We start from the raw sequence: 25,732 nt of genomic DNA on the forward strand, positions 1-25,732 counted from the left end.
ACTATATTAATATGGCTTACCTTTGTTGGAAGCATAGTTAGCCTTTGTTTTAGTTTTTTTTCTTTCTTCTTTTTCTGGTGTTAGCAGAAGAAAAGTTTGTATTTTTACCTATGAGGAAAGAAAAATGAAAAGGGCAACCATTAGTCATAGATGTTATTGGTGACATTCGTTATTGTCCATTTATTATCCATATGTTATTTAACAGGCCAAAGCAGATGCTTTTGTCCAAGCGATTTAATGAATAACTTTTTTATATGACTGATTCGTCCATTTCTCTTGCGATGTAGATGTGTAGATAACAGTTAACGCCATTTTGTGGTTATATTCGGCGCCCATTAACGTTATACAACATCATGTGCATCAAAAATTTATTTATATTTAAAATATTCAATCCCTGGGCCGTTAAATAACTATTGGGTATGAATTAATATCAGTTCTTGAACATAATTTTACATAACTTCTTAATAGTATGCATTAACTTAATATGGCGTACTGGCGTTACATTTTAAAATACTGTACAAAATAATTAATCAGAATACTTATATAACTGTTCACTCACGCCAAAGAACTCCCTGCTCAAGCTCGCCGTCTCTGCAAGATTAACGATGGCAGTTTGCACGCACAGCTACTAGAAGATTTACATCTGTCAGACAGGTTGCTGACGTCGTCAAGCTTTGTTTGAGTCTGCACGTCAGAAACAGAAGTGCTAAAAATAGCTAAAAATGGGCTTCACTTGTCTCAATTGAGTTCCAATGGGGTCGCTGTGTCCATTTCTTTTACTGTCTATGGGAGAAACACGGTATGTAGTATACACAAGGATAGCTAACGTAAACATTAGCATAAGGCTTACCATAGCCAGCTCTCGCTAGCGGTGGGTGGCACCGATGTTAGTGCTTCTCGGTCTTGGGACAGGATAGGCAGAGAGGTGCATGTGCACAGACGGAATAAGCTGTACCTGGCTCAGCCTCTTCAGCCCAAGAGAAACCATCCTGATATCCCCTGGGTCATAATCCTCCTCCTTGAAATGCGCGCTGCAGATCTTTGAGTTTGTGGTAACAGAGGTCATTGAAAAATTTGCCCGCCTAACACGGACAAATTGTACCCACGGTCTGAGGGTTTCCTTGTTCTTCATAGGGAAGCCATGGACCCTGTGTCCTGTTTGGGTGGAGTTTTTACACCCAGCACAAACACAATAGTTCACCATTGTCAATCTGTATATTTCTATCTATTAATCTATCTAGCTGCTAGCTATCTATGCTAACCTTATGCTATCTGGCTGTCTGCCTATCTCTCTATACTAGCCTATTTATCTATATCTATGTATTTATCCATTTATCTATAATCTGAATACTCTCGTCTACTACTCGGCTCTCTATTCACTCTCAATGCTCTCAAGGCGGGCTTTGGTAAATTGCCTCCCCAAGGTGACGTAATGCAATGCACTGTGGGGAAAAGGAGAATCATTGCAAAGCACTGTAAGATAGTACCTACTTTTCGTATTATATTCCATTTTGTGATACCCAACACCATAACATACAATGGATAATAGTTTAAATATTTATTACCAACAAGTAAATTGCACAAATTTGTAAAAAAAAATTAACCCTGCAACACAGCCTTTAAGGAAGGGGATCTTGACTTAATTTGAGTGAGATATTATGCAATTGACTATTTTTATGTTTTCCCCATGTGGTGCATATCAAGTAGACAGAAGTGGTGGGTGGGGGGGTGTCTTGTTCTTGTTCTGTATTAAGAATTTGTAATGTTGGAATAGGCACTTGTTTACGTGTCTAGATGTATACTTAGGAGCTATGTGCTGCATATACTCAACAATTGCAAAAGGAAATATGTTTAATTTTGTATGCATAGAGAAAATTTGGATCTTTTGATCTTTTCCAAGATTGTGTATTTAAAAAAAAATAAGATTTATGATGTCACATCACCTAAGCAAAATAAAAGTCCTGTTCAAATGCTACTTCTTCTGGAGTTTGATGTTGGCAGATAAACTTAAAGGTGCATTCCTGCCACATACTGGAAAGGAGTGTGAAGCGAATAATAGTAGAGAAGTCTGAAATGAGATACAAAAAACAACAACTCTAAATTCAATTGATCAATGATGTTTCTTTCAAATAAACAAATAATTAATCAATTATAGATAATTATCGATTGCTTTGGTCCATCTCCTAATAAAATCTGAAGTGTCTAATTGTTTATTCCCGAAGAACTTAAAGCTTGAATTAACTGAAATTTAGTTTTTTGACCACATTTTTCACAATTTCCAGGCTTCCCTACACTATGGAGAGCTTAATGCCACTTCTACCTACATTTGAGAGTGTTTCAAAGCCTGTTTAGCCAGATGAACTATACAAATTTTGTTTCCATATTATATTTTTCTTCATTCAACTGAGGCATAGGGAAAAGCCAATGACGTAATGCTGGCATAGGCACAGTAGGAGCAATATTGATGTCACATAGACCCATATTCTGAGCCTTCCTATTGGCATTCCATCCAAACTTGTTAGCATTTTATACTCGTATTGCCTACAGCTGACACTTACTGTCCAATTTATGTCCTTACATTTAAATATTCACTGTTGGATTTATTCTTCTTTTTGCAAAACAGATTACTAACCACATGGAAAGAACCTATATGTGGATATATGCGCATATATGAAACCTATATGCACATATATGCTGCATAAATGGTGTATATATACTGCATATATGCGTATATATGCCACATATAGGCAAAACTGAGGTGCATATATGTGCATATTCAGGAAATCTAGATCTCCTGTATTGCTTCTTCATATCCACATATAAGCCCTATACATACAAGATATGTCTTCTATATAGCAAATGGCAGGATCTGTTCATTTTGTAGCTCATATGTAATTTTTTACTTTCATACATGATGCCTAGCTCATGTTTTCTATTATCAAGGCAAAAACTAAGAATTAACGAAAAAAATTATGCAAGAACTTATGTATGTGCGACCACGTGAAATTGGTATCACATGTAATTGGCATGTTATGGAATTTAACTATGGCAATATATTAACATGACATACAGAACCGGACAGTAACAGAGTACATTTACTTGAGTACAGTACTTAAGAACAATTTTGAGGGATCTGCACTTTACTCGAGTATCATTTTTGGGAAGTACTTATGACTTTACTCAACTACATTTAAGAGGCAAATATTGTAGTCTTTACTCCGCTACATTTCTATCCATAACCATTAGTACCCGTTACTTCTTCGGCCCCGTCCACACGGAGACGGACCCCCGATCTTTTTTTCCCTCATCTCAAGAAATATCCGCGTCCAAATGAAACCGATGTAGAATACATGCCAGACAAGCATGTGGCGCTGTAATACTGCCACAGAGATACACTTAAAATGGAGAAGAAGACATGGATTTGCTGATAAACCTTGCGCGTGGTATACAAACGAACATGGAACAATACATTTATTAATCCGTGTTAATGTTAGTTGATATAAAATACAATCATTCAGTGTTTGTTCATGTTTTTGTTGCTGTTACGTGATGTAGTGGTGTTTAAACAGAGGCTTTTGAAAATTATGAATATCGTTTAGTCTTGTAAAACATTACACCAATAGACATGATTATAGAAGTAACATTAATTGCAGTTATGTGCTATTCACTTCCAAGCGGTTTCTAAAGATATTTACTTGAACACTTTTCGTATTTCAGTCCAAGAAAGACAACAGAATTTTACTCACACTTGCTGTCCTGCGGCAAAACACGAGGGTAGTGGTGTATTAGATAAATTCTAAGTGATCACGCAAGTAAATGGTGAAATATGTCCATAAATAAATTGGTCCTGCCAGAATAATTGCATGAAACTTATGTCTGTATTATCTCAGTGAGGTTTAAACATGCACGATAAGGCAAATGTCTTTGGACATTTCAGTGTGGATGACGACTGGAAAAAATGCCTTGGCTTCATGGTAAAAAAAGCATCGTCATCCGACAGAACTACGTCATGACCTCATTTAACAAACGTTAAGCCCTCTTTCCACTGCACACGACATTCGGACACAATTGTCGCATTTCTCCTTCTAGCGGCAGTTGCGCAGAACTTTTAAACTGGTCGTGCAGTAACCGTTACCTTGGCATATTCACCATCGTAAAATTAATAGTTTTAATGAATATAATTAATGTATGAATACATCGTCACAAATCAGATGACTCCCCCAAAATAAGAACAGTAGGATTTATGTTGCTAATCAATGGAAATAATGGTTTAATAATTATTTCTCCCATAATTATTATAAACCACCATTTTACAGAAATAGTGTTTAAAGAATAATGTTAAAGTTAACAAAATATTGGTAATTCTGACCTTGCACCGATAGTTTTGATTAGAATACATCACATCCGGTCGGGTGTTCGCATATGGTCTAGTCGCAGAAGTTCAAATATTTGAACGCATCCGAGGCTCAAATCGGATCTAAAATTTTCGCATACGTATGTGATCGGAACTCCACGTAGCTCCCACACTGCTTTCTAGCCGCAAAACCTGTATTTAGCGTCTTACCCATGAAAATGTATTGATTTACAACAGTTTGTGCCACTAGAGGAAGCAGCCTCAAACTGCGCCTCGGCCAGAAAATCGGGAAGTGAGAGAGGCTTGCTGCGGGTAAGAACTTGGGTGCGGCCCAGACTGATTGAATGCCTGCTGATGCTGCGAGCCGGCACTCAAGGAGAGCCCGGTCTTGAGCGAGGCGAGCTCGGGGCTTTGCACAGTCTATTGGGAACGACGTATGGCTTGGTGAGAAGAGCAGCAGCTGTCGCGATGAAGCTTGATAGTGCTCAACCGCTGTGTTTGGCGAGGTAGGAATGATCATGGGTATCGGCAAAAGCAGCAGATCTGAAAAATCCCTGATATGGATCTCCTCGCTGGAAGGAAAATTGGTTCTGTAATGAGATGACAGACAGAGCAAACCGTGATGCTGATAAACCGTCAACGGAGACAGGTAGGCTAAGTCAGCTGTATTTATACTAGGGATGCACTGAATCCAGGATTCGTATTCAGCCGAATACTGGGCTTTTTGACGGGGTTCGGTTTCGGCTGAACCTTAGGTTTTTTTCCCACCGAAACCGAACACTAGGCTTGCGCTACGCTGGTCGACGTCACGCGGCCGTTCATTGTGAGAAGGTGTTTACATGAGGAGGAACAAGGCCCGACAGTTCGCTCTAAACTAAACTGTTCAGGAATCTTGAGCGGCTGGGACGATTTGTACCATAGCAATAGAGCCAGCCAGTCACATCGGGTGCTGACGTGGAGATAAGAGTTTTTTTTTGGTGAGCCTTTAATTCCTCTTAAAGAGTACCTCTGTGTGCCAGAAAACATCTGTGCCAAGTGAAACACTTTTCAGTACTGCTGTGGACATACGTTCCCAAACTCGCAACTAGTCACCTGTTAATGGAGAGCGTCTTGTTTTGTTAAATGAAACTCTCATTTCATGTGAAAGATTAGAGGTTTTACGTTAATTTAATTATGATGCAGGAGATGTATGTGATCTTCCGTAATATTTTATGTAATATTTGTCTACTGTTCTAATCGTAGCCTATCCTACTGTTATAAACGAAAACTAAATAGCCTACTATCCATGTTTATTGAGTTGTCATCCTGGCATAATGTTGCCTATTCTTTTTTTTCTTTTTTACAAAATAAAATAAAATAAAATGAAAATTACATAGCTGTGGACGTTGTTTACTTCATTAATGTGTTTTACTGTGTTAATGGAATAAGGATGCGAGTGGGATTCGGTATTCGGTTTCGGCAGAATCTTAAACAGTGGATTCGGTATTCGGCCGAACCCCAAAAATCTGGTTTCGGTGCATCCCTAAGGTTGATTATCTTATGTGGCTCCACCTGTGCTAATTAGGCTAAGTATCTGATGTGCTCCTTCTGAACCTTGTTATGAAACTACATTTAACAAATACTTACATGTACCAAGAAAAGCTTGGGGTCTTAATGGTCCATGTGGCTGTTGGTAAACATTTCCTCTCTGATGCAGATCAGGGGAAGTGCAGCTTGTCTGCAGTGGGACAGGGGGAGAAGTGACTCCTCTGAAATGGGTCAAGCGGAGTATTACTTCCCTCAAACAAGTCAGGAGAAATACAGCTTCTCTGAAGCAGGTCAGGGGAATTGCGGCCTCTCTGAAATAAGTCAGCAGTTGTGTGACTTCTTTGAAGTGGATCTGAGGAAGTCTGGCCTCTCTAAAATGGCTCAATAGTTGCACCATTTCTCTGTCGTGAATCAGGGGAAGTGTGGCATCTCTGAAGCAGGTCAGGTGGAGTGCAATCTTTGTCAAAAAAGGTGGGAGAAGTACAGCTTGTGTGGAATCTCTGAAGCTGGTTAGGAGAGGTGCGGCTTCTCTGAAGCGGGTCAGGGTTAATGCAGCTTCTCTCTAGTTGATCAGCAGTTGCATGGTTTCTTCGAGACTGTTCAGAATGTGTGTGGGTCCTCTTAGGTACGTTAGAAGTATGATGACTTTCAGAATAAGCAGGAATATTTGGTAAACTATGTGGGGTTTGTAGAAAGAACAGAGCATTTGAGGCATTTCACAAGTTAAATTCATCAATTACCATACTCAAAATAACAACAACTGATAATGCTTACAATTTGGTTGGCTTTGATTTGGCCAACACAGACTTCTGAGTGGATAAAGTCTTCTGCATCCTTTGGGAGTAAGAAGAAAATGAGTGCTAGTATCTTTGGAGCTCTAGGCAGTTCTTCTGGTCTGTTCAGAGAAAGAGAGAGAAGCTAAATGTAATATTTTAGAAATAAGTAAAAAAAAAATTATGGAAACTTACCTTTTCTTTACATTATCTTTTGACCAGGAAAAAGTAAGTTCTTCAGCCTAAAGAATCACTTTGTTACTTACATATGTGCCACGTTACAATATACTAACTAAATATAATCATAGAATATAAATAAAGATAACTTACATTCTTCTTTGTTTGACTTTAATTGGGGAACCATCCCCATCTGTTGCAATGTCTGTGTGTTCGACAGTTTAAGGTAGTTTTAATCTTGCCTCACTGTAACTGTCTACAAAAGATTATAACTAGCAGTTGGCTGCCCTTTTAATTCATTACTTGATTATATGACTTCATACTACAATAGAAAGTCGTTTAAAATTTTTTATAAATATATATATATATATATATATATATATATATATATATTAAAAAATTTTAAGGCCAACGTATCAGAAACATCTCAACACATAATCTATAAATTAATACTTAATCGATGTAAATATAATTCTAATCCTGTGTGGAGTCCATCCTTCCCCAGGTTGCTCCTTATTTTTTGTGGCTTTTACAACATCCACCTTATTTGGTGGCCATTTCCATTGACCCAATTGGAGGGCATCACTTCTACCTCATTTGTCGTTTCAAAAATAACAATGTGATACATAGTCTAAACAAAATAAAAGTGCAATTTATTAATTTATGTATCTTTTTAAAATAATCTGTAGGAACACATTTGAGTGGATAATGTAATAAGAGAGACTATTTTTGTGAACTGTTATTACACAACATGTACCGTAGATACAAACAGAGCAAAAAAATATAAACTACAGATTTACTGGACCCATAAAAACTGCATGCTGTATGTATAAATGCATCATGTAAATCAATAGCTGCAGTGTGGTTTGTTTAAATGCATCAAAGGTATTAGGGGTGTGCACGGATAGTCAAACATTTGAATATTCATTCTGCTCTAATTATTCAATAAATAAAAATGATATTTGAATTTCAAAAAAACTTGTCACTTTCTGTGATTTCTCCACGGCATATTTGAAGATGTGTGCAAGCAAAAAATTATTAATGAATGTGATACATTCACATATAGTTCACATATCGCGCCTAAAAACACGTGGAAAACGCTAGGCGCGCTGCTGCTCCAGAAAGCGCTCAGGCAGAAGCGCTCCTGAGGCGTCTGCCGTTGCTAAGCAACAATGACGTACTCTCTCCATGAAAACGCAGAAATTTCAGCGAAGGATAAATGGATTTGCAGCACAAAAAAATCGCTTTCAGTAGCTCTGCTACTAAATTTATTTCAAAATGGCAATCCATATAAAGCTATGATCAGCTGTTCCTTCATCTTGGCTGAGCTTTCAACGTTGTTATGGGAAAGGATGAAGCTGAATGTTTAATTCTTGTCAAATGTCCTGCGGTGCTCTTGCGGCATTCAGAAAAGTTGAGATGTTTTTAACTCGATGCGGTGCGGACGCGCCTGGAAAAACGGGCACGTCGCACCGCGTGCGCATCGCTTCCATTATGAGCTCGCATACCGCGCGCCTACATGGGAAATAACGAACTTGAGCGCGCAAAAGACGCGATATGTGAACGGCCCTTAAGAACTGCTTTCTTCAACAGTACTTCAGATATGCCGTGGAGAATTACAGAAAGTGACCGAATTCAAGAACATTGTTGCGGCATCTCTCAAGCAACGAATAAACACCGCTAACTTGGAGAATGCAGTGAAAACTCATCTTATCGTGTCTGCCCTAGACACTCAGCACGAACATCTCAGGTTTCTCAATGAAAACATGAGAGAAGTAAAAAAAAAACTCTTTGAACATTATCAGAGTATTATCCTTGATGCGAGTGGCACGGATGCAGCCGCTGCCACCAACGATAAAGAGGATATAATGCCCACTCGTCGGAGAAGGCTGAGCCCGTTCTTCAGCGATGATTACAGAGAGTCCAGCCGAGACGAGTGGGAACAGTTCTTGCTGGAGCCATGTATTCCACCAGATGAGGATCCCATTCAGTGGTGAAATGAAAACACGAAGCCCTCCACAAAACGTATTCGCTTAGCACACCGTTAGTGAGTCCCGACAACGTCTGTGCCATCAGAGTGCGTTTTCTCCGTGGGCCAGCCTTATTGTTAACAGAATAAGGAGCCGACTTTCCCCCGATCATGTTTACATGCCCAAATTTCTTAAGAACATTTAAAACAATAGAAAGAAAAGCAAAAAAGTTTTGCTGACAGTTTAAAAGTTTCAAAGTTAAGTGCAGGCTACGTTCTACAATAGCCTCAATTGCTGCAGGCTGCTTTTACATTTTTTCTTTGTTCACTTTTTTTTGCTTTTAATCTGTACTTTTGTTTGTTTGCACGCATTGTTAAAGGTTCAAGCTTATTGTGTGTAAGCTTGTTCAAAATGACGGAAACAATAAATGTTGCTGAAAAATAACGTCTGTCTCATTAAACTTCATTTAAATAAACAAATATTTGAATATTCGTTTTTTTATGAGCTCAAATATTCGAATGTGATATTTACGGAAAATGCCCATCCCTAAAAGGTATAAGAACAAACTTGTCATGAAATGGCAGTCTGACATACTTTTGCACACTCTCCACTATCTGAAAATGTTTCACAGTCATAGACAAATTAGAAGCCATGAAGAAGCCCAACTCCCTAGAGTCAAAAGGGTATTGGCTGCACCATCCATGGACAACGCTTTAAACTGTTTTACTTCTCCCATGAATAATTGTGGTACTGGTCCTTTAGTATGTTCCAATTAATAATCTTTGGATGTCTGTGCATTAAGATTACAGTTGGAGGTGGCTTCATCAATTTCAGACAACCTGCGGACCACTTGTGTTAAAGGATTATGTGGGCCTCTAACCAATTTTTTAAGATGACCCAAGAAATTCTCATATGGAAAAGATGAAAATAAATCCAGATTACCATGGATTTTTACATCTTGACAAAGATACACCAAACCATGAAAATTGTAAACTAAAAATTAGTGTCCATAAAGCTGAAAAAAACGTTCAACAAAAGATACCAAAAGAGAATTGGCTAGATTATTCATCGTCAAGCAATATTCTAAACACAGTAATATGTATATTCCAATTGACAAAAGCATGAAATTGTCATATATTCGAGACTTTAACGCACCCTTCAGTACAACAGGTCCAGTGTACAGCAATAACTGATGAAATTCTGTAGCCTTCCACCTACTTCTTTCAGCCAGTGTACTTGGTCTTCTAGTGAACTCAGAAGGAATGCAATCCCTCAAAAAAGCAGTCTCTCTGAAATCAAGGAAGCTTGACTGCTGTATATACGACAACGCAGGGGTCCAGGAGGACCCATCCACAAATTAAGCAGATGCCTCAAAACCCATAAGCATACTAAGTGCATGTAATCATAAGAGAAGCTGGTAAACATGTCAATATTAAGATCAGCCAAAGCTGAGTGTTCATGGTGGTGTTCTACATCTGTATTTGTCTAAAGCATTCATCAGTTCTACGTCTTGCACTTAAATCAGGGAATGTCATTATATGTCCTATACCCTATGTCCTGGACACCAGTTTGGTGACACTTGTCACATCCATGGTATGCACAGTGTGATTTCACACCTTTGACAAAGGCTCAAGCTGGGGTGTCACATACAACAGAGCAGATGTTTAAAAATAACCTCTTTCCCTGAAAAACAAACCCACTGCTCAGTGACTTTAATTCACTCACCAGACGTTGCAAATACTCTGTCAAAGACTTTGGTTTAGTGTTGCCACAAAAAAGACCAATCAGCACTGTTTTCTTGCTGTACCTCTGCAACATACCAAGAATGGGCCAAAACTGAGTACTACTACTTTTGAACAGGGGTAGACCGTCAAAATTGAGCTATATTTAAATGAGTGTCTATCTGGGACAACAGACCACACATAATTCAGCAGTCCATGAAATTAGCTTTGTATTCCAAAGTAGTGAAACATTCCACCTGATAAAGTTTCTACGTTGTATGTTGTTTTAGTTTTAAGTAATGTTCGCCCATCTTTTGGCAGAGAGGGATGGTGAACTTGTAAAATGCAAAGCAGGGCTGATAAAGCAATCAGGGGGAATGCTGAACTCAGTGGCCCAGTCAGCATCTTCACAATAGCGCAACAATTTAAAGAGCCCACCCCACTGCATGAACATTGCCATGTTGCTCGTTATTGTCACTGCTTTCATCAGTGTTTTAACGTTGATTGGATCAACAGCTCAGAGGAGGCATAGGTCAGCTGCTCACAGATCAGCTTATAAAATATTTATCAAATAAAGTAAGTATAATCGCCTATTTAGCCAGCAAATTTGACCTCAGAACAAAACTATATGTCTATGAACATCATTACAGAGGCTGATTTGAATTTATTGTTATGAATTAATAAAAATACACAGGACAAACAAGCCACATGAATCAGTGAATAAACTTGAAAAACTAATTCAATCCCATCAATAATTAGAAGATTACATACTTTAGGATCTTTTCAGTTTCATCTTAAAAAATGGTTACTGACGACTCAGCACTGTCAACATTAGTAATGTATTCTTGACAAGAGACTTCTTTTGTACTAATTGCTCGTCTATGTTGCCTTCTCCTGTTGCCATCTCTCTCTTTCTCTCTCCTTTCCCTCATATTTTTACTTCCTCTAGATATTTTTCTTGTTTTTGTATTTTAGTGGTGTATTGTATTTTTGACTGTACATTTATGTATTTGTAATTTTCTCATATAATGTGTATATGTGTAATGATGCTTTGTCTTTGTTTTAGGGTGACCTTTTAACATTCTGCCAAAGGACTGCAGATGAAAAATAGCCTTTTTGGCTAATCCTGGCACATTTACAGTTTTACAATTTTATGTGCATTTCCCCTGTAAACAAATAAACTAAACTATAACCTACCGTTGTATGAATGCTGCTGTGCCAATTCTTCGATTGTACTTTGAAGATGGATCTGACCTTAGTCTCAACATGTCCATCATTGAGTCCATCGTGTCCCTCATCGCTGCTTTGAAGTCAGATTCGAACCATGGCTAGGAGAAGGATATTGAGGTGCTGGTGTTTCTGTACTGGCTGGACCATGCAGCATCATATTGTGTAGTGTCTCTGCCCTTTGACATCCCAAAGTCCACAGTGCATGACATTGTGCACAGAATCAGCAGAGAAGTCATCTGTATTTTAAGGAGGGTGATCGTTTTCCCGACTATGGATGACGTGGAGTAAGTGGGGGCAGGTTTTGCACAGCTGGCTGGGTTTGCACCTTTTTGCATGGTGGCTGGTGCAATAGATGAATGCCACATCTGGATCAAGCCACCAGTAAATGAAGCCCCATGCTACTTCAACAGAAAGCTGTTCCACTCAGTCCAGCAGCAGGCCATCACCGACCACAAGGGGAAGTTCATCGACATCTTTGTCGGGTATCCTGGGTCTGTGCACGATGCCAGGGGGCTGAGGAAACAGCCCCATTTACACTGGCTGCCTTTATCCACCTGCGGGAAAGTGAATCCTGGGAGATGGTGGTTATCCCTGTATGAGTACGCCCATCTGCCTCTTCACACCATACAGAGAGCCTGAGCAGAATCCTGCACAGCTTCCAGGCTCTCAGTGTCCTTCCTCTTCCTCTCTACTCTTTCAGCTGTTGACCTCACTGATCTTGGTGAGGTTACAGCAACATCTGATCCGGATGAGGCAAATAAGGGTGGGTGGTGTGATGGAGGGTCTGCCCCCTATTGCCTCATGCACGACGGAATACCAATTCCAAAGATGATGCTGTAACCTCCCCATCCTCGGCGCTCACACCAACATGATCAAATCATGAAAGAATTCACATTTTGGGGTGAACAGTTATTATTTTTTAATCTTCCTTTATATTTTTGTTTTAGATTTTCCCATTTTCTTCTAACTTAAGCAGCATCAATTTTCCCCTCAAACGTCTGCTCTGTCACAATAAATGCACAGAAATCGAGCACAAAAAGAGTTCATTAAGACCTTTATTTAGTCTTCATTAGCCACTCTCCATCGGATAAGGAGTTTGTTCATCAGTCCCTGTAAGGTCAAAACAGTAAACATTAATCATGATTATAATATTACAATGATATTAATGCCACATGCCTCCTCTCCAGTGGCCTCATGGGATAGTATAGTGTCCATCGTTTTCATGCTATTGAATTCAGATGGAAGTAGTACGTCATCCGGGTTCATCTCTCCTACTGTTTTTTGAGGACTATGAACTCGGACATAGTACTTTCCTCGCATACCGTTTTTCTCCTAGTTTATAGTATGGAAGTATGCGATTTCAGACGCAGCGACAGTCCGAGAGGGTTCCCCTCGTTAGAAATCGCTTCCCCCCTCGGGGTTTCACTTCACAAATGTACACATCTCTTGTAATCAGACAAAAAACCTTATATTATTGTAATTTGGATTGTTCTTCTACAGGTTTTTAACAATACATCCATGCATAAACACTGCAAAATATCAAATATTTTTTAGCATTTGGTAGTTTATTGAAGTTAATTGTTATCAAGATTTACTTTACAAAATCAACACCTAATTCCATGTCTACAGAACGACCATAATTCACCAATGCTGAAGGTAAGAGTGTAATAGCATCGCGGTATCAACGTTGAGCCAAATTGCAAAATCAAAAGGTAAGTCAATGTTGCTTTAACCATGTTAACTGACGTTGTTTCAACGTTGAAATGCCGGCTGTGAATATTTGAGATGTGTTTACTTAAGAACATATTATATGGCTGTCACAAAGTGACTACTGCAAATCCATGTTTTGTTGTCTGGATACCAGTTTGTTTCTGTCAAGTATAGCAATCCAATTACGTCTCCCGTCTGTGTTTTTTTTTTTTTTGTGCCAGTTTATAAAGTGATAGAATCTGTTAGGGCAGTCTATCGCACAACAATTTTTCCCATTTTAGCCATGTTTTCCCAAGCGTGTATGTTTGTGGAGTGCAAGCGAGGAATGTAATTTGAAGAGGGCATAACTTGAAGTCATGCAAATTACACAGAGCCATGCGAGATGTCAAAACGAGATGTTGTTAGGCAATATGGCCACTTGCATTGAGAGACAACGGTGAGAATATATATTTCTTCCCAAAATAATTGTTTAAATTTAAGTGTATAAGTCATTTTCACACAGTGGCATTGTTTTTGGAGTTAATAATCTATTCAAACTAAGGTTTAAAGTAAGCAACACCTAAGCAAAAGGTGTAAAGACCTATCCCCCAGTTTCACTTTTCAAGAGTAATTGAACTATGACCTAATCCTGGCTTAATCTAAACCCTGTCTGAGACCTACATAAGATAGCATATTTGTGATTTGGCTGTAAAAACAAGTTTTATAATGAATAACGGGAGCTTCATTAATTAGATGTCTCAAAAGTGGATTTACATAAACCATAAATCTATCTTAAAGACGATTACTAAATATCTTTTTATCATCTGACATGATAATATTTGATAAGTATTTCAGGTGAGCACATCTAACATGCATCTGAGTGATGTCTGTGTGCTATTATGAAGAATTCACTTTTGTCAAAACTGTTTACATGACTTACACTCTTCTAAAGCAAACAAATATACATTAAGTAACTAAACATAAGTAATCTATTTTACTTGTCCTTTTGTAAAATTAATTATTTAAGGACCATTTGTGTTGGAGTGAGTTAACAGATGAGACACGCTTGTTTATCTTCTGAATAGACACTGATGATACATGCTGACATCAAAGGATTTGTGTACACTACATCAATGAATAAACATTTGAAACATTTGAAAAGTTGTATTTTATTTTAATTAGTGTAATTTTCGTGTAGTTCTTCTGCTTTTGCTTCAAGGTTGTGTGGTTCAGAGAGCCGTCAACATGGTCTTCCTCATCCTGTTGCTCAACGAGCTCTTCCCCGTTGAGAAGAGTGAGGTTGTGAAGCACAGCGCAGCAGCAGAATCAGCTCAGCTGTGTTGAGATGATAGGAGATGTTAGGATCACCATCTGTAAATACATGATTGTTAGAACAGTAAGTTTGAAAGAAGCTTTGTTTCATGTGTTGTGTATTTATTGTGATGCCAACTTTTAAGCATTCTTTTAATGATTTACTCATGTTTCCTGTTGTCAGTAAATAAAATATATTTTATTAATGTATTAATTGCTTGACTAAAAATTTATGTATTCACATCGACTGCATTTGTTCAACTAGTGTATATTCATGTATAGCTATGTCACGACAAACGAAAAATAATTTTGCTCCTTTTACTAAAATGTCATTTTAAGAAAAAAGGTAATATCATTTATCGTTATTATTGCATGTAAGTGTTGGGGTGGAAAACTGTCCTAGACTGGAGTTAGTGATGCTGTGTCGTGTTAGTGCACCTGTCCCTTTTTTATTATTATTGCCAAACTTGGAATTACATAAAGATCGGGGTAAGATGGTTATCTAACAATGAACAATCATAATGGCATAAAACAGTAAATAAAAATGTATGTGTTTATTATAGTATGAGATAATATAAAAACACAGTGACAAAGTTAAATATATTATAATTCATAACATGATGCTTTTTTTAGAAGCCTGAGGGATAACACAAGAGCATTAAATTCAACATGAAAAAGAAGAAAACAAAAAGCCACTTTTGTTTGTTGATGGAATATTTTGCACAATAAATAACAAAATATTCAAAAAAAGGAAAAAAGGAAATGCTTTAAGGTTAAAACTTGACATTGAAGTTATAAAAACGTAATAGTAATGGCTATACTACAATCACAAAATTAAAAAGGCAGCTGTTTCTTCAACAAAACCACAACATGGGCAAGGTTTCATCATTATCAGGATACTTATAAATAGATTAGTTAATCCTGTCACTCATATTTTTAAAGTTGTTGCGCTTGTTTTAACGTCGTGGGTCACGTGATCAACATAGCGGCTGATGTTGTCCTAATTGCATTCTTATTTCAGACATACACACATCCAGGCTGTAGAGTATGTACTATTTCAGCGCTCGTTCGTATCAAGTGTCTGTGGCTCGGTGTGATTTGGACCAGTTCAAGTTACGCCCCTCTCTCTTGCAGTTTCGTGCTGTTTGTCAGTGGGCGGAGCCGCGCGCTCTCAGCTGACGGTGACGTGGAAGGAAGTGGAGAAGACGCGTCGTCCGTCATTTTCTACAGTCTGTGGATTCAGAAAAAAGGTTCGATGTTTTAACAGTTTTACAATGTTTACATTGCTACAATTTGTTCAGTATACTATATAGTGCTTGAAATCGATGTAAAGTTCATTCATTATTATCGAATGAAACATTAACACTTTTATAACAGCAATGCATGTTTTTTTTGTGTAAATAAAGCACATTCACACATTAATAAGAGAAGCGGTGCGTCTAATATCGCTCTATACACAGTGAATCAGTTCATACCAAACACGAATTCAGTCGCAAATGAAGCTTTTCGGATCTCCGAGTCAACTGAAATGATTCACTTCAGTTTTAAATCGTTTGAATCACCGTTTGACCTGCTGCCCAAAATAATGACGTTTACGAATCAACTGCTAAGGTTTTCGTGAACGTTAATTAAATGAGTAAATGCTAAACATGAAGCTTATACAAATATGAACCTTCCATATGTGTCCTTTTATTCATTTGAGTACTAGTTGTGCATGTTTCTTCAGGTAAATTAAGGTCAATAACTTTCAATCTCAGTGACTCCCTTACCAGAATTAGGGAGCTAGTTGAGACTAAAATATAATTTAGGCTTGGTGTTTTTTGTCTTCTTTCTATTAATTTTTTTGTTTTCTTAAACAGGAAAAGGTGTCCAAATACACAGGGAAAAACTCACGACACTATTATAAAAATGGCGTTTATTAAACAGGAGAGTGAGGACATTAAGATCGAAGAAACATTCACAGTCAAACATGAAGATACTGAGGAACACACAGAGATTGGGTTTATTAAAGAGGAGAGTGAAGACATGAGAACTGAAGAAACTCTTACAATCAAACATGAAGATACTGATGAACAAACACAGATGGAGTTTATTAAAGAGGAAAGCGAAGACAAGGAGATTGAAGAAACATTCAGAGTCAAACATGAAGATACTGAGACACAGACAGGTTGGTTTTCATTCTCAAAGCTGAACTCACTCATTTGATCCTTATTGAAATGTGCAGCTCAACAGAAACAAATGATATTTCCAAAGCAGTGGTTCTCAACGGGTTTGTTCATGGGACCCACATATTTCCAAATGGATGACCCACACACAAGTACCGACCCACTTACTTGAAAACGTAACATAAATTGTAAGACTATGACATACTTATGAATAAACAGTGTAAAATAAGGTTACAATTCCAAACTATTCTTTTAATACAATACATTTTGTAATATGCTATGAGCCACCAGGGTCAAAGACCCCCAAACCAAAGACGTTTTAAGAATAAACACAGCTTTTGTGTCTCAAGCAGCCTTTGTGTCACAAATACCAATCCTGATAATCATATACCCCGTTCCAAGCAACCCATAGGTCGTGTTTTTCCAACCTTCTACCCATGAAAGTGCACCAAACTTCCCACCCGTGAACACGTACTACATCGATGTGCTCCCGGTTCTGAACTTTGATATCACATAGCTCGTGAAACAACAAAAGCAGTCCCTATGGATAATATTGCCTAAGGATGCAGTGTTTATGCAAGTGGTACACGGGGAGAAATATACTTTAGGACAATATAATGTTGCAATAAATATAATAATATAGCTACAATTCCTTGGGCTCAGGCAGTTTGGTGTGACTTGGCTGGAACGCTACAAAATCGTGAGTCGTGGTTTGAAGTCGTGATTTCCGGGCTCAAAAACCTGCCTGGAATGCATTCTTACTGATTTTTGTGGATGTTAGGCATTTTCTACCTCTTACTTTGGTCTGATGGTGAGCGACTATCAATATCATCAATACATTTCTGATATTTCTGCAGTTCCCCGATGTAAATTTATGGAAGCATTTTTTTTTTTTTTTTTTTTTTTTTAATCAGTGCATTTGACCATATGCAATGGAGTGCTACTTAGAACTTCCAGATAAAGATAAGCTCGTAATCCAGTTAAACTAATTTTAAATGTGCTTAATACCGGTAGAGATGCTCACAGAAATCTCTTACCAGAAACAAAAAAACTAAATAATTTTATATGCAGAGTCTGGTAGTCCAAGTAAAGTACCCAGACACGTAATGGCAGGTTCACACTGCATTATTTTAGCCCTGATATGGAGGGATGCAAATACCTCTAAAGGCTAGACAATGGCATCCTGACTGCCATTAGCCGCGTTCCACTGTCCGGCCAAAAGCGGTGCTTGATCGTGCCTCATAGGTGCTTCCTTGGGGCCAATGGCCCAGTTATATACTGTTGATAAAAATAAACAGAAAAAAGGGGGATGCATAACGTTGATAAGTGAGGGCAGGTTTTAGTAAAGCACAGCGGAGCTTCTGGCCCGACATTAGCCCGGCCTGGCTCGGCCCAGCCCATTTAAAGCACTGGCTCGCACCGGCCCGACAATGGAAACATGGCTATTGGGTCCCAAGTATTTCATCCTGATACCCATTGTCAGACCCTATGCTGGTGCAGCAGGTTCCTCCTGGTGCATAACAATGGCCAGCCTCATGTGGTGAGAGTATGCAGGAAGTTCCTGGCAGATAAAGGAATTGAGGCACATGTCATGATGTTGTCAGGCATGCATACACAAGCACGTGGGGGCCATACAAACTCCTGAGTACATTTCTATTCATATTTATAGTCATTTAGCAGACACTTTTATCCAGAGCAACATGCAATTATAGACAAAATAAAAAATGATAAGCATGCGCTTTAACAAGTGCAAGTCTAAAAGGGTCAAGGACTAGTTATTTTAGAATAGAAATATGATATGATAGAGTGCTAGAGTTAGAGGGTCACATAAAGATAGAAGAGATGTGTTTTTAGTCGATTCTTGATCGGACTCAGCTGCTCTGATTGAGTTGGGCAGATCATTCCACCAAGAGGGAACATTTAACTTAAAGGTTTAGTTCAGCCAAAAATTAAAATTAGATCATAAATTACTCACCCTTAAGTCATCCTTGGTGTATATGACTTTCTTCTTTTGGACATATTCAGTTGGAGTTATTTAAAAAATTGTCTTTGATCTTTCAAGCCATCTAATGCAATTTAGCGGGTGTTGCACTCCATCAGTTCATGAGAAGTTTAATATGTAAAGCACATCCATTGAAAAAAAAGTGGGTCACACAGCTCCGGAGGTGAACAATGACACAAACTTTACAGAAAATTACATTTCTACTATATTTAGTAGTAGCTTATAAGTGGGACTGTCAGTTTGTGCACGTATGACAGGATTTGTAATAGAAGAGGTAGTCAGCCAGATAATGAACATTATTAATATTATTAATAATTAATAATTATTATATGATGCAGTCACACTTGTAGCAATAATTGTTAGTTCTGTTTGTTGATTCAGGGTTAGCATCATCTGAGGTCCTCTGAGGGTCAGCATCATCTCTTCTCAGGTGTTCTGGATCCAGACTGGAGCTTGTGTAAATCCTAGTTACCACGGGATTTATAAACAAATAGAGACATCATTAGCATACCTGCTGTTCCAACAAAGTGAAATTAGTTTAACCATTACTAAAACAAAACAAAATAAAAAAATAAAAACAAAACAATTCTAACTAATGTTTTTCTAAATTAACTTAATAAAAAAAAAAAAACTAATTGTAAACACTTTGATATTACGTACTACCATTTTAATAGCTGAAATGGTAGTATAAGCTGTTTAGGGACTGTTAAGCTGTTCAAATCAGACACTAAGGCCCAATCCCAATTCTACCCCTTAGCCCTTCCCCTGTCTCGATTATCTTCGGGTTGGAGGGGTAGGGGAAGGGGAAGGGCCAGATAGCCCTTCAAACGAAGATTTTTCGGGACCACACTTCAAACGAAGGGGTATGAATTATCTCGGCAACATGGCTGCTACAGCGAACATAAAGACACATTAATGTAAGCTTTTTTGACAAAGATTTTAACGAAAATAAATAATTTGTTTCATGTTACATTCAATTGTGAGTTCATATTAACGGTTATGTTACTCAAAGAAATGTTTGCAAAGAATCGCTAATATTTGCTAACATCATATCATTACAGACTGCATGATAGTGCCACAGCATATGTCTGATCAGGGTGATAACTGCTGTAGACATTGATGGGGGCTAATTTCCCCAATAATTAGAAATCCCTAAACCATTTTCTCAAATATTGCCTATTCGAGAGCGAGAGAGAGAGAGAAATGAAAGTTGTGTGTCTGTGCGTTTATCTTTTTAGAGTGAGTTTACTTAAAAACAGCGATTGTATCCTCTCGTTGCTGGAAATATAATGTAGCGATTCAGTATTTAAACTGTATTTAATAAAAGTCTTTGGGCAGCGTTGACAAGTTTATTTTCTCCTGGATGTGTGAGCTGCGCAATTTTCGATATGTGTGTGTGTGTCAGTAAGCAGGGCATTAATACAGAACTATAATTAAAGGCTCTAATGCACACCAGTAAGTGTGTGTATTGTAAGAGCTAGACGACGAATGATGATGTGTGACGTCATGGTAGTGGTGTCCTAAACCTTAGGGGAATATTGTCTCCCCTACCCCTTGACACTCTGTTTCAAGGGACAAGGGGAAGGGGTAGGCAGAGGGGTAGGGGTAGGGGAAGGGGAAGGGGAAGGGGTAGAAAATAGAATTGGGATTGGGCCTAAAGCATCCCTTCATTCAGACACAGTGGAAGATCTGATCAGAATCGGTGTAGAGGGGCCAAGTCTGGAAGATTTTACTGCTAGAGAGAGTGTGGCCAGCTGTTTTATCCAAGGCCAAAGATCAAGAAGGCTAAACTACAGGGGCATGTAACTGTGGTGGATGATGGTCCATAAGACACTGAGCCATAAGATGTTCAGTTTAAAGCCCTTAAAACACTTAGGGCCCTATCTTGCACCCAGCGCAATTGACTTTGTACACCGACGCATGTGTCATTCCTATTTTGCACCTGCGCAAAGCGCGCTTTTCCCTCCACAGAAGCACGTCGCTAAACTAGTGAATGAACTTGCGCTCCCTTGTTCATTATACTATTTTAGGGGCGCATGCTTGACACATAATGTATATTCGCGCTTTGACACTTGCGTTTCAGATCGTTAAAATAGGGCCCTTAATGTAGATTTTCTTTCTATTAAATGTATCTTGAGATGTTTTAAGTTTAAATTTCAGCTCAGTGAAGCACTTTAAGCACCAACACATTTTCAGTTAGTTACCTTTCTTCTAGAATTGTGCTTCAAATAAACTTTATGTTGACCAGATTGCTAGTTAATCATTTAGGCTACAAGTCAATATTTCTTATGAAAAGTTAGTCTAGAGCCCTGGTATTTTAGATCATTACAATAAGGGAGTGTTTGGTCTGATAATTAACACTTCAGTGTTTTAAGAATTTAGCAGTAGGCAATTACTAGAATTAAAACTGAGAACCACTGGCTTGGGAAGTATCCAGCATACATGTTGCTATTTTTATATGTATTAATGTGTGTTGCTTTGTGTCATTAAAAATTGGATTAACTTGTATTGATATCTTTCTGTTTTAGATCTGATGCTGCTGAAAGAGGAAATTGAAGAACTAAATGACATTGATGGCAAAGATCAGTATAAGAAACCTGATTTCACTGGAGAAGATTTTAGTTGCTCACAAACTAAACAGACTTTAAAAAAGAGAGCTCAAAAGATTGGAACTAGAAGTAATTTCAATTGTCAACAATGTGGAAAGCATTTTGATAAAAAAAGAGCCCTTAACATTCACATGAGAATTCATACAGGAGAGAAACCTTACACCTGCTCTCAATGTGGACTAAGCTTCACTCAAAAAGGAACCCTTAACAGGCACGTTAGAATTCACACTGAAGAGAAGAATTACTCCTGCAAACAGTGTGGAAATAGTTTCTGGCAAAAAGGAGACCTTAAAAACCACATGAGAATTCATTCTGGAGAGAAGCCTTATACATGCCAACAGTGTGGAAAGAGTTTTTGTCAAAAAGGAAATCTCAAAGTCCACATGAGTGTTCACACTGGAGGAGAGAGATATTTCAACTGCCAGCATTGTGGAAAAAGTTTCAATAAAAAAGAAAGCCTTGAAATCCATTTGAGGATTCACACTGGTGAGAAACCTTACACCTGCCAACAGTGTGGAAGGAGTTTCTGTCAAAGAGGAAACCTCAAAGTCCACATGAGTGTTCACACTAGAGAGAGCAACTGCCAACTATGTGGAAAAGGTTTCAATAAAAAAGAAAGCCTTGAGGTCCATTTGAGAATTCACACCTGTGATAAGCCGTACACCTGCCAACATTGTGGAAAACGTTTCATTAAAAAAGGAAACCTTGAAATACACAATAGAATTCACACTGGGGAGAAACCTTTTGTCTGCCTTCAATGTGGACTAAGTTTCACTCAAAAAGGAACCCTTAAAAGCCATATTAGAATTCACACAGGAGAGAAGCCTTACACCTGCAAAATATGTGGAAATAGTTTCACTCGAAAAGGACGCCTCAAAACCCACATGAGATTGCATGAGTCTTAAACCTGCCAACAGTGTGGAAAGAGTTTCTATCAAAAAGGAGACCTCAAAGTCCAAATGAGTGTTTAGACTGGAGTGGGATATTTCATCTTCCAATAAAGTGTTAAACATTTCACTTAAAGGGGAAAACTTGAAGCCCACATGAGAGTTCACAATAAAGAAAAGACTTCCATATGTCCTAAGTGTGGAAAGAGTTTTAGATGCAAAACATCCCTTAAAATGCAGCATATCAGAGCGAATCAGACAATTTAAGATTTGATCAGATTGGTGTTAAAACAACCCAAAGAGGCAAATACCACAAAGAGGCCCTAGACAACAAGATAACATCTTAATTTCGTCCACTGTACCCTGGGGCCACGCATCTGAAGCCAGTCCACCGACTAGCAGCTTTAAGCAGCTCACGGCATCTAAACAAAAGAACACCTATGGCCATTTTCACGAAACGGCAAATTAGTGTGAGAGCGCAATTCCAAAAGAGCGCCAATGGGAGGGAACATTTCTGTGGGTGATTTACTAATAAAAAAGAACACCTATGGCCAGTTTCAGGAAACGGCAAATTAGTGTGAGAGCTCAATTCCAAAAGAGCGCCAATGGGAGGGAAAATTTCTGTGGGTGATTTACTAATAATACGCAAATTAAAGAACACAGATGCAACATGTCATTTACAGATCAACTGACGCAAAATACCAAGCGCAACGCAAATTAGTGTAGTCGTTAAAAAAAAGAAATGAAGCCACAGTACGTTTAAAAGAACCGGATGCCAAAAACATGTATGTTTGCTTGAAGATTTGATAGACCTGATATTGCGTGATTCCTAGTTGAGGGTTCTGAGTCATCTTATATTTCCTTATGCAAATTGAAAAAGAAAGTGTTCATCTATAATAATGTGTTCTTCTGGCATTCAAAATTAATAAATATGTGGAAAAAAAGCATTTTCCTTCTACCACACGCTCTCTGTTCTCTGCGGTGCCTCATCCTAGCAACAATATTTGCAGCAATGTCAAGCGCAAACTAGTTTAAGACCTGCTTTATTTTGGTGTTTATATAATGGCACAAATGTCAGTAATTTGATGAGTGCAGATGTTAGTAAAACACGTTATTCATTAGAATACTCTCCTACTATAACTTTTGCATTTGAAAGCAAAACTACTACATATGCATATTCAACAACGTCAGTCTCAAAATTACTGCACCCATTTTCAACACTAATTCTTCATGCAAACTATAGTAAAAACATACTTTACCTTACAGTACACTTTTTACACCAAAAGAGGGTTTGTGCTGGCGCAAGTGGGGGTTTGTCAAATTTGGGGCAAGTAACCAAGATTAATGGTGAAAGATATGCACAGCATAACCATCACATGTAAATCCATGATAGAAATGTCGAGCTAAAGACTTCTTCGGATTGGCTTTACTCAACTAGCAGACAAGAACCAGACTGAGATTCCTTCTAAACCCTTTTGACCTTTGTTCTTCACAGAATGTCCTCACATTCAAAGAATGGTGCAGAGACTGCTTTTTTTTATGTATATATGCACCTAAATGATGCTTAAAGGACTTATGAGCAACTAATTATTTATATGCATAACTCCATATTATGTAACCCAGACATTTGACGTCCTAATCCCTTACTCTGGTTTATAATTGTGTCTAGTGTGTGTGTTTGAATTTTAATGCTTTAAATATTTCCATCAGTCACTTATTTGTAAAATGTATTATTCTTGTTATAGAAATCACTTCCAAAATTATACTCCGCAGGAGGAAAATCACCCCGAGCTAAGACCATTTCTAATTTGTCAAGACACAATTTGAGATGTGTCCAACAGCCCAGTTCAATATCTTTTGCCACCACTGCTCTTTGCCATTTTTTTAAGTGTTCTTTGAGCCTGTTCTGGCTTACATGCCAGCTGCTCTGTACATCATTACACTCATTTTCCTTTTACTGACACTTATTTTTCTTCCTGTTGAGAGTTAAGCGTTCGGAGTTCAGTTTTGCCAAGTCCTACTTCACCTCAAAACTTCAACTAGCCACTTACTCCACACCATAATTAGATCTACCTCCTGGCTGAAAAACTGTGCTAATTTGCAAATCTGTGTGATTGGAACAAAATACTGAGAACTTTTACTTTCTGAACCTGGATTTTTTCACCTTTGGTTGTCAGAATGAAAGAGTTTCACAGACACACATTGTAAAAATCATCAAGCATAGTGTTAGTTTTGGCAGGTCACATTAGTCAAGCTTGTATCAGCTAACTCTCAGCTGATCCATGTCTACCTGTAGGGATGAGACACCTACCACAGTACACACATGAAATCCTTCTGAATTGTCACAAGCTTTCATGTTGCAATTACCCTCTTCCATACCCAACAACTCCTTTCGTCAGGATTCGGGATACACATACAATTTTACAAGTGTTTTTTTTTTTTTTTTACTACATGATTAGGGCCCTATGAAATGTTTCATTTTTCTCATCATGTGTTTTATTTTTTACCAATTTTTAAGTTTTAGCATGTCTAATTATTTTAATGCATAAAAACAACTTACTTTATTCAAATGTATTCTTAAAATAGTTTTATGAAATGTGTATTTAAAGTTTTCTGGTCACCAAATGAAGGCATAATATTAATTTTAGTTATATATAGTTTATATTTGAAACATTTAAAATTAAACAAATTTACTGTTAACAACATGAAAGAACTGTGTGATTATTCCTTAAAAATTTGTTATAATAATTTTAGTAGTAATAGTATTAGTAATATTATGTACATTCTAATGAACAGTATTTATGGCACAGTGTCTTCAAGTTAAACCAAACGTTTATTTTGATAGGTTGCTGTGAATACTATTTCTGCGTGATATAGGCTAGTTGTCAGGATTGGAACTGTTTTGTCATGTGTCTGAGTCCCTGTTTTGCCTTATTTAGTCTTGTTCCTGTCCTTGTTTAGTTTGATTATTCAATTTAGTTGATTCCCCACACCTCGCTGTCCCTCGTTATTCTATCTTTATAAGCCCAAGTCTGTTCAGTTTTTTTGTGATGATTCCTAGTGTTTCCTTGATTAAAGTATGGTAAACATTCCTTTGTGCCTCCCGTGTTTTTCCTTAACAGAGTAACGTGACACTAGTTTTACTCATATGAAACGGTAAAATGCTCATGAACAGGGCTCGACATTAATGCTTATCTGGGACAAATGGATTTTGTGAAGGGGCAAGTCAAAGAGAATTCAATCAAAAATTTTAATAACAAACAATAACAGAACTGAAACTTTGGCGAGAATGATTCTGATTTTATTACTTTCAGTGT

At 37.9% G+C, this 25,732-nt stretch overlaps 2 protein-coding genes across 2 annotated transcripts in view; one reads left to right on the forward strand and one right to left on the reverse strand.

Annotated features, from left to right (window-relative positions):
* LOC127955913 (NACHT, LRR and PYD domains-containing protein 12) overlaps positions 1-25,732 on the reverse strand; it is a 389,353-nt gene that overhangs the window by 357,169 nt on the left and 6,452 nt on the right. The window lies entirely within an intron of this gene.
* Positions 15,896-25,507, forward strand: LOC127955989 (gastrula zinc finger protein XlCGF57.1). Its single transcript, XM_052553727.1, has 3 exons — positions 15,896-16,002; positions 16,612-16,919; positions 21,448-25,507. The coding sequence occupies exons 2-3, from the start codon at positions 16,661-16,663 to the stop codon at positions 22,431-22,433; spliced, it is 1,245 nt and encodes a 414-aa protein (XP_052409687.1). The 5' UTR covers positions 15,896-16,002; positions 16,612-16,660; the 3' UTR covers positions 22,434-25,507.

The sequence above is a fragment of the Carassius gibelio genome, chromosome B4, assembly GCF_023724105.1.
Source record: "Carassius gibelio isolate Cgi1373 ecotype wild population from Czech Republic chromosome B4, carGib1.2-hapl.c, whole genome shotgun sequence".
NCBI classification, from domain to species: domain Eukaryota; kingdom Metazoa; phylum Chordata; class Actinopteri; order Cypriniformes; family Cyprinidae; genus Carassius; species Carassius gibelio.

Excerpts from the sequence above, each read along its gene's own strand:
- LOC127955989 (XM_052553727.1), top strand. The coding sequence starts at position 16,661 with ATGGCGTTTATTAAACAGGAGAGTGAGGACATTAAGATCGAAGAAACA. Across the intron at positions 16,920-21,447 it reads AGATACTGAGACACAGACAG|ATCTGATGCTGCTGAAAGAG; the intron begins GTTGGTTTTCAT and ends TTTCTGTTTTAG.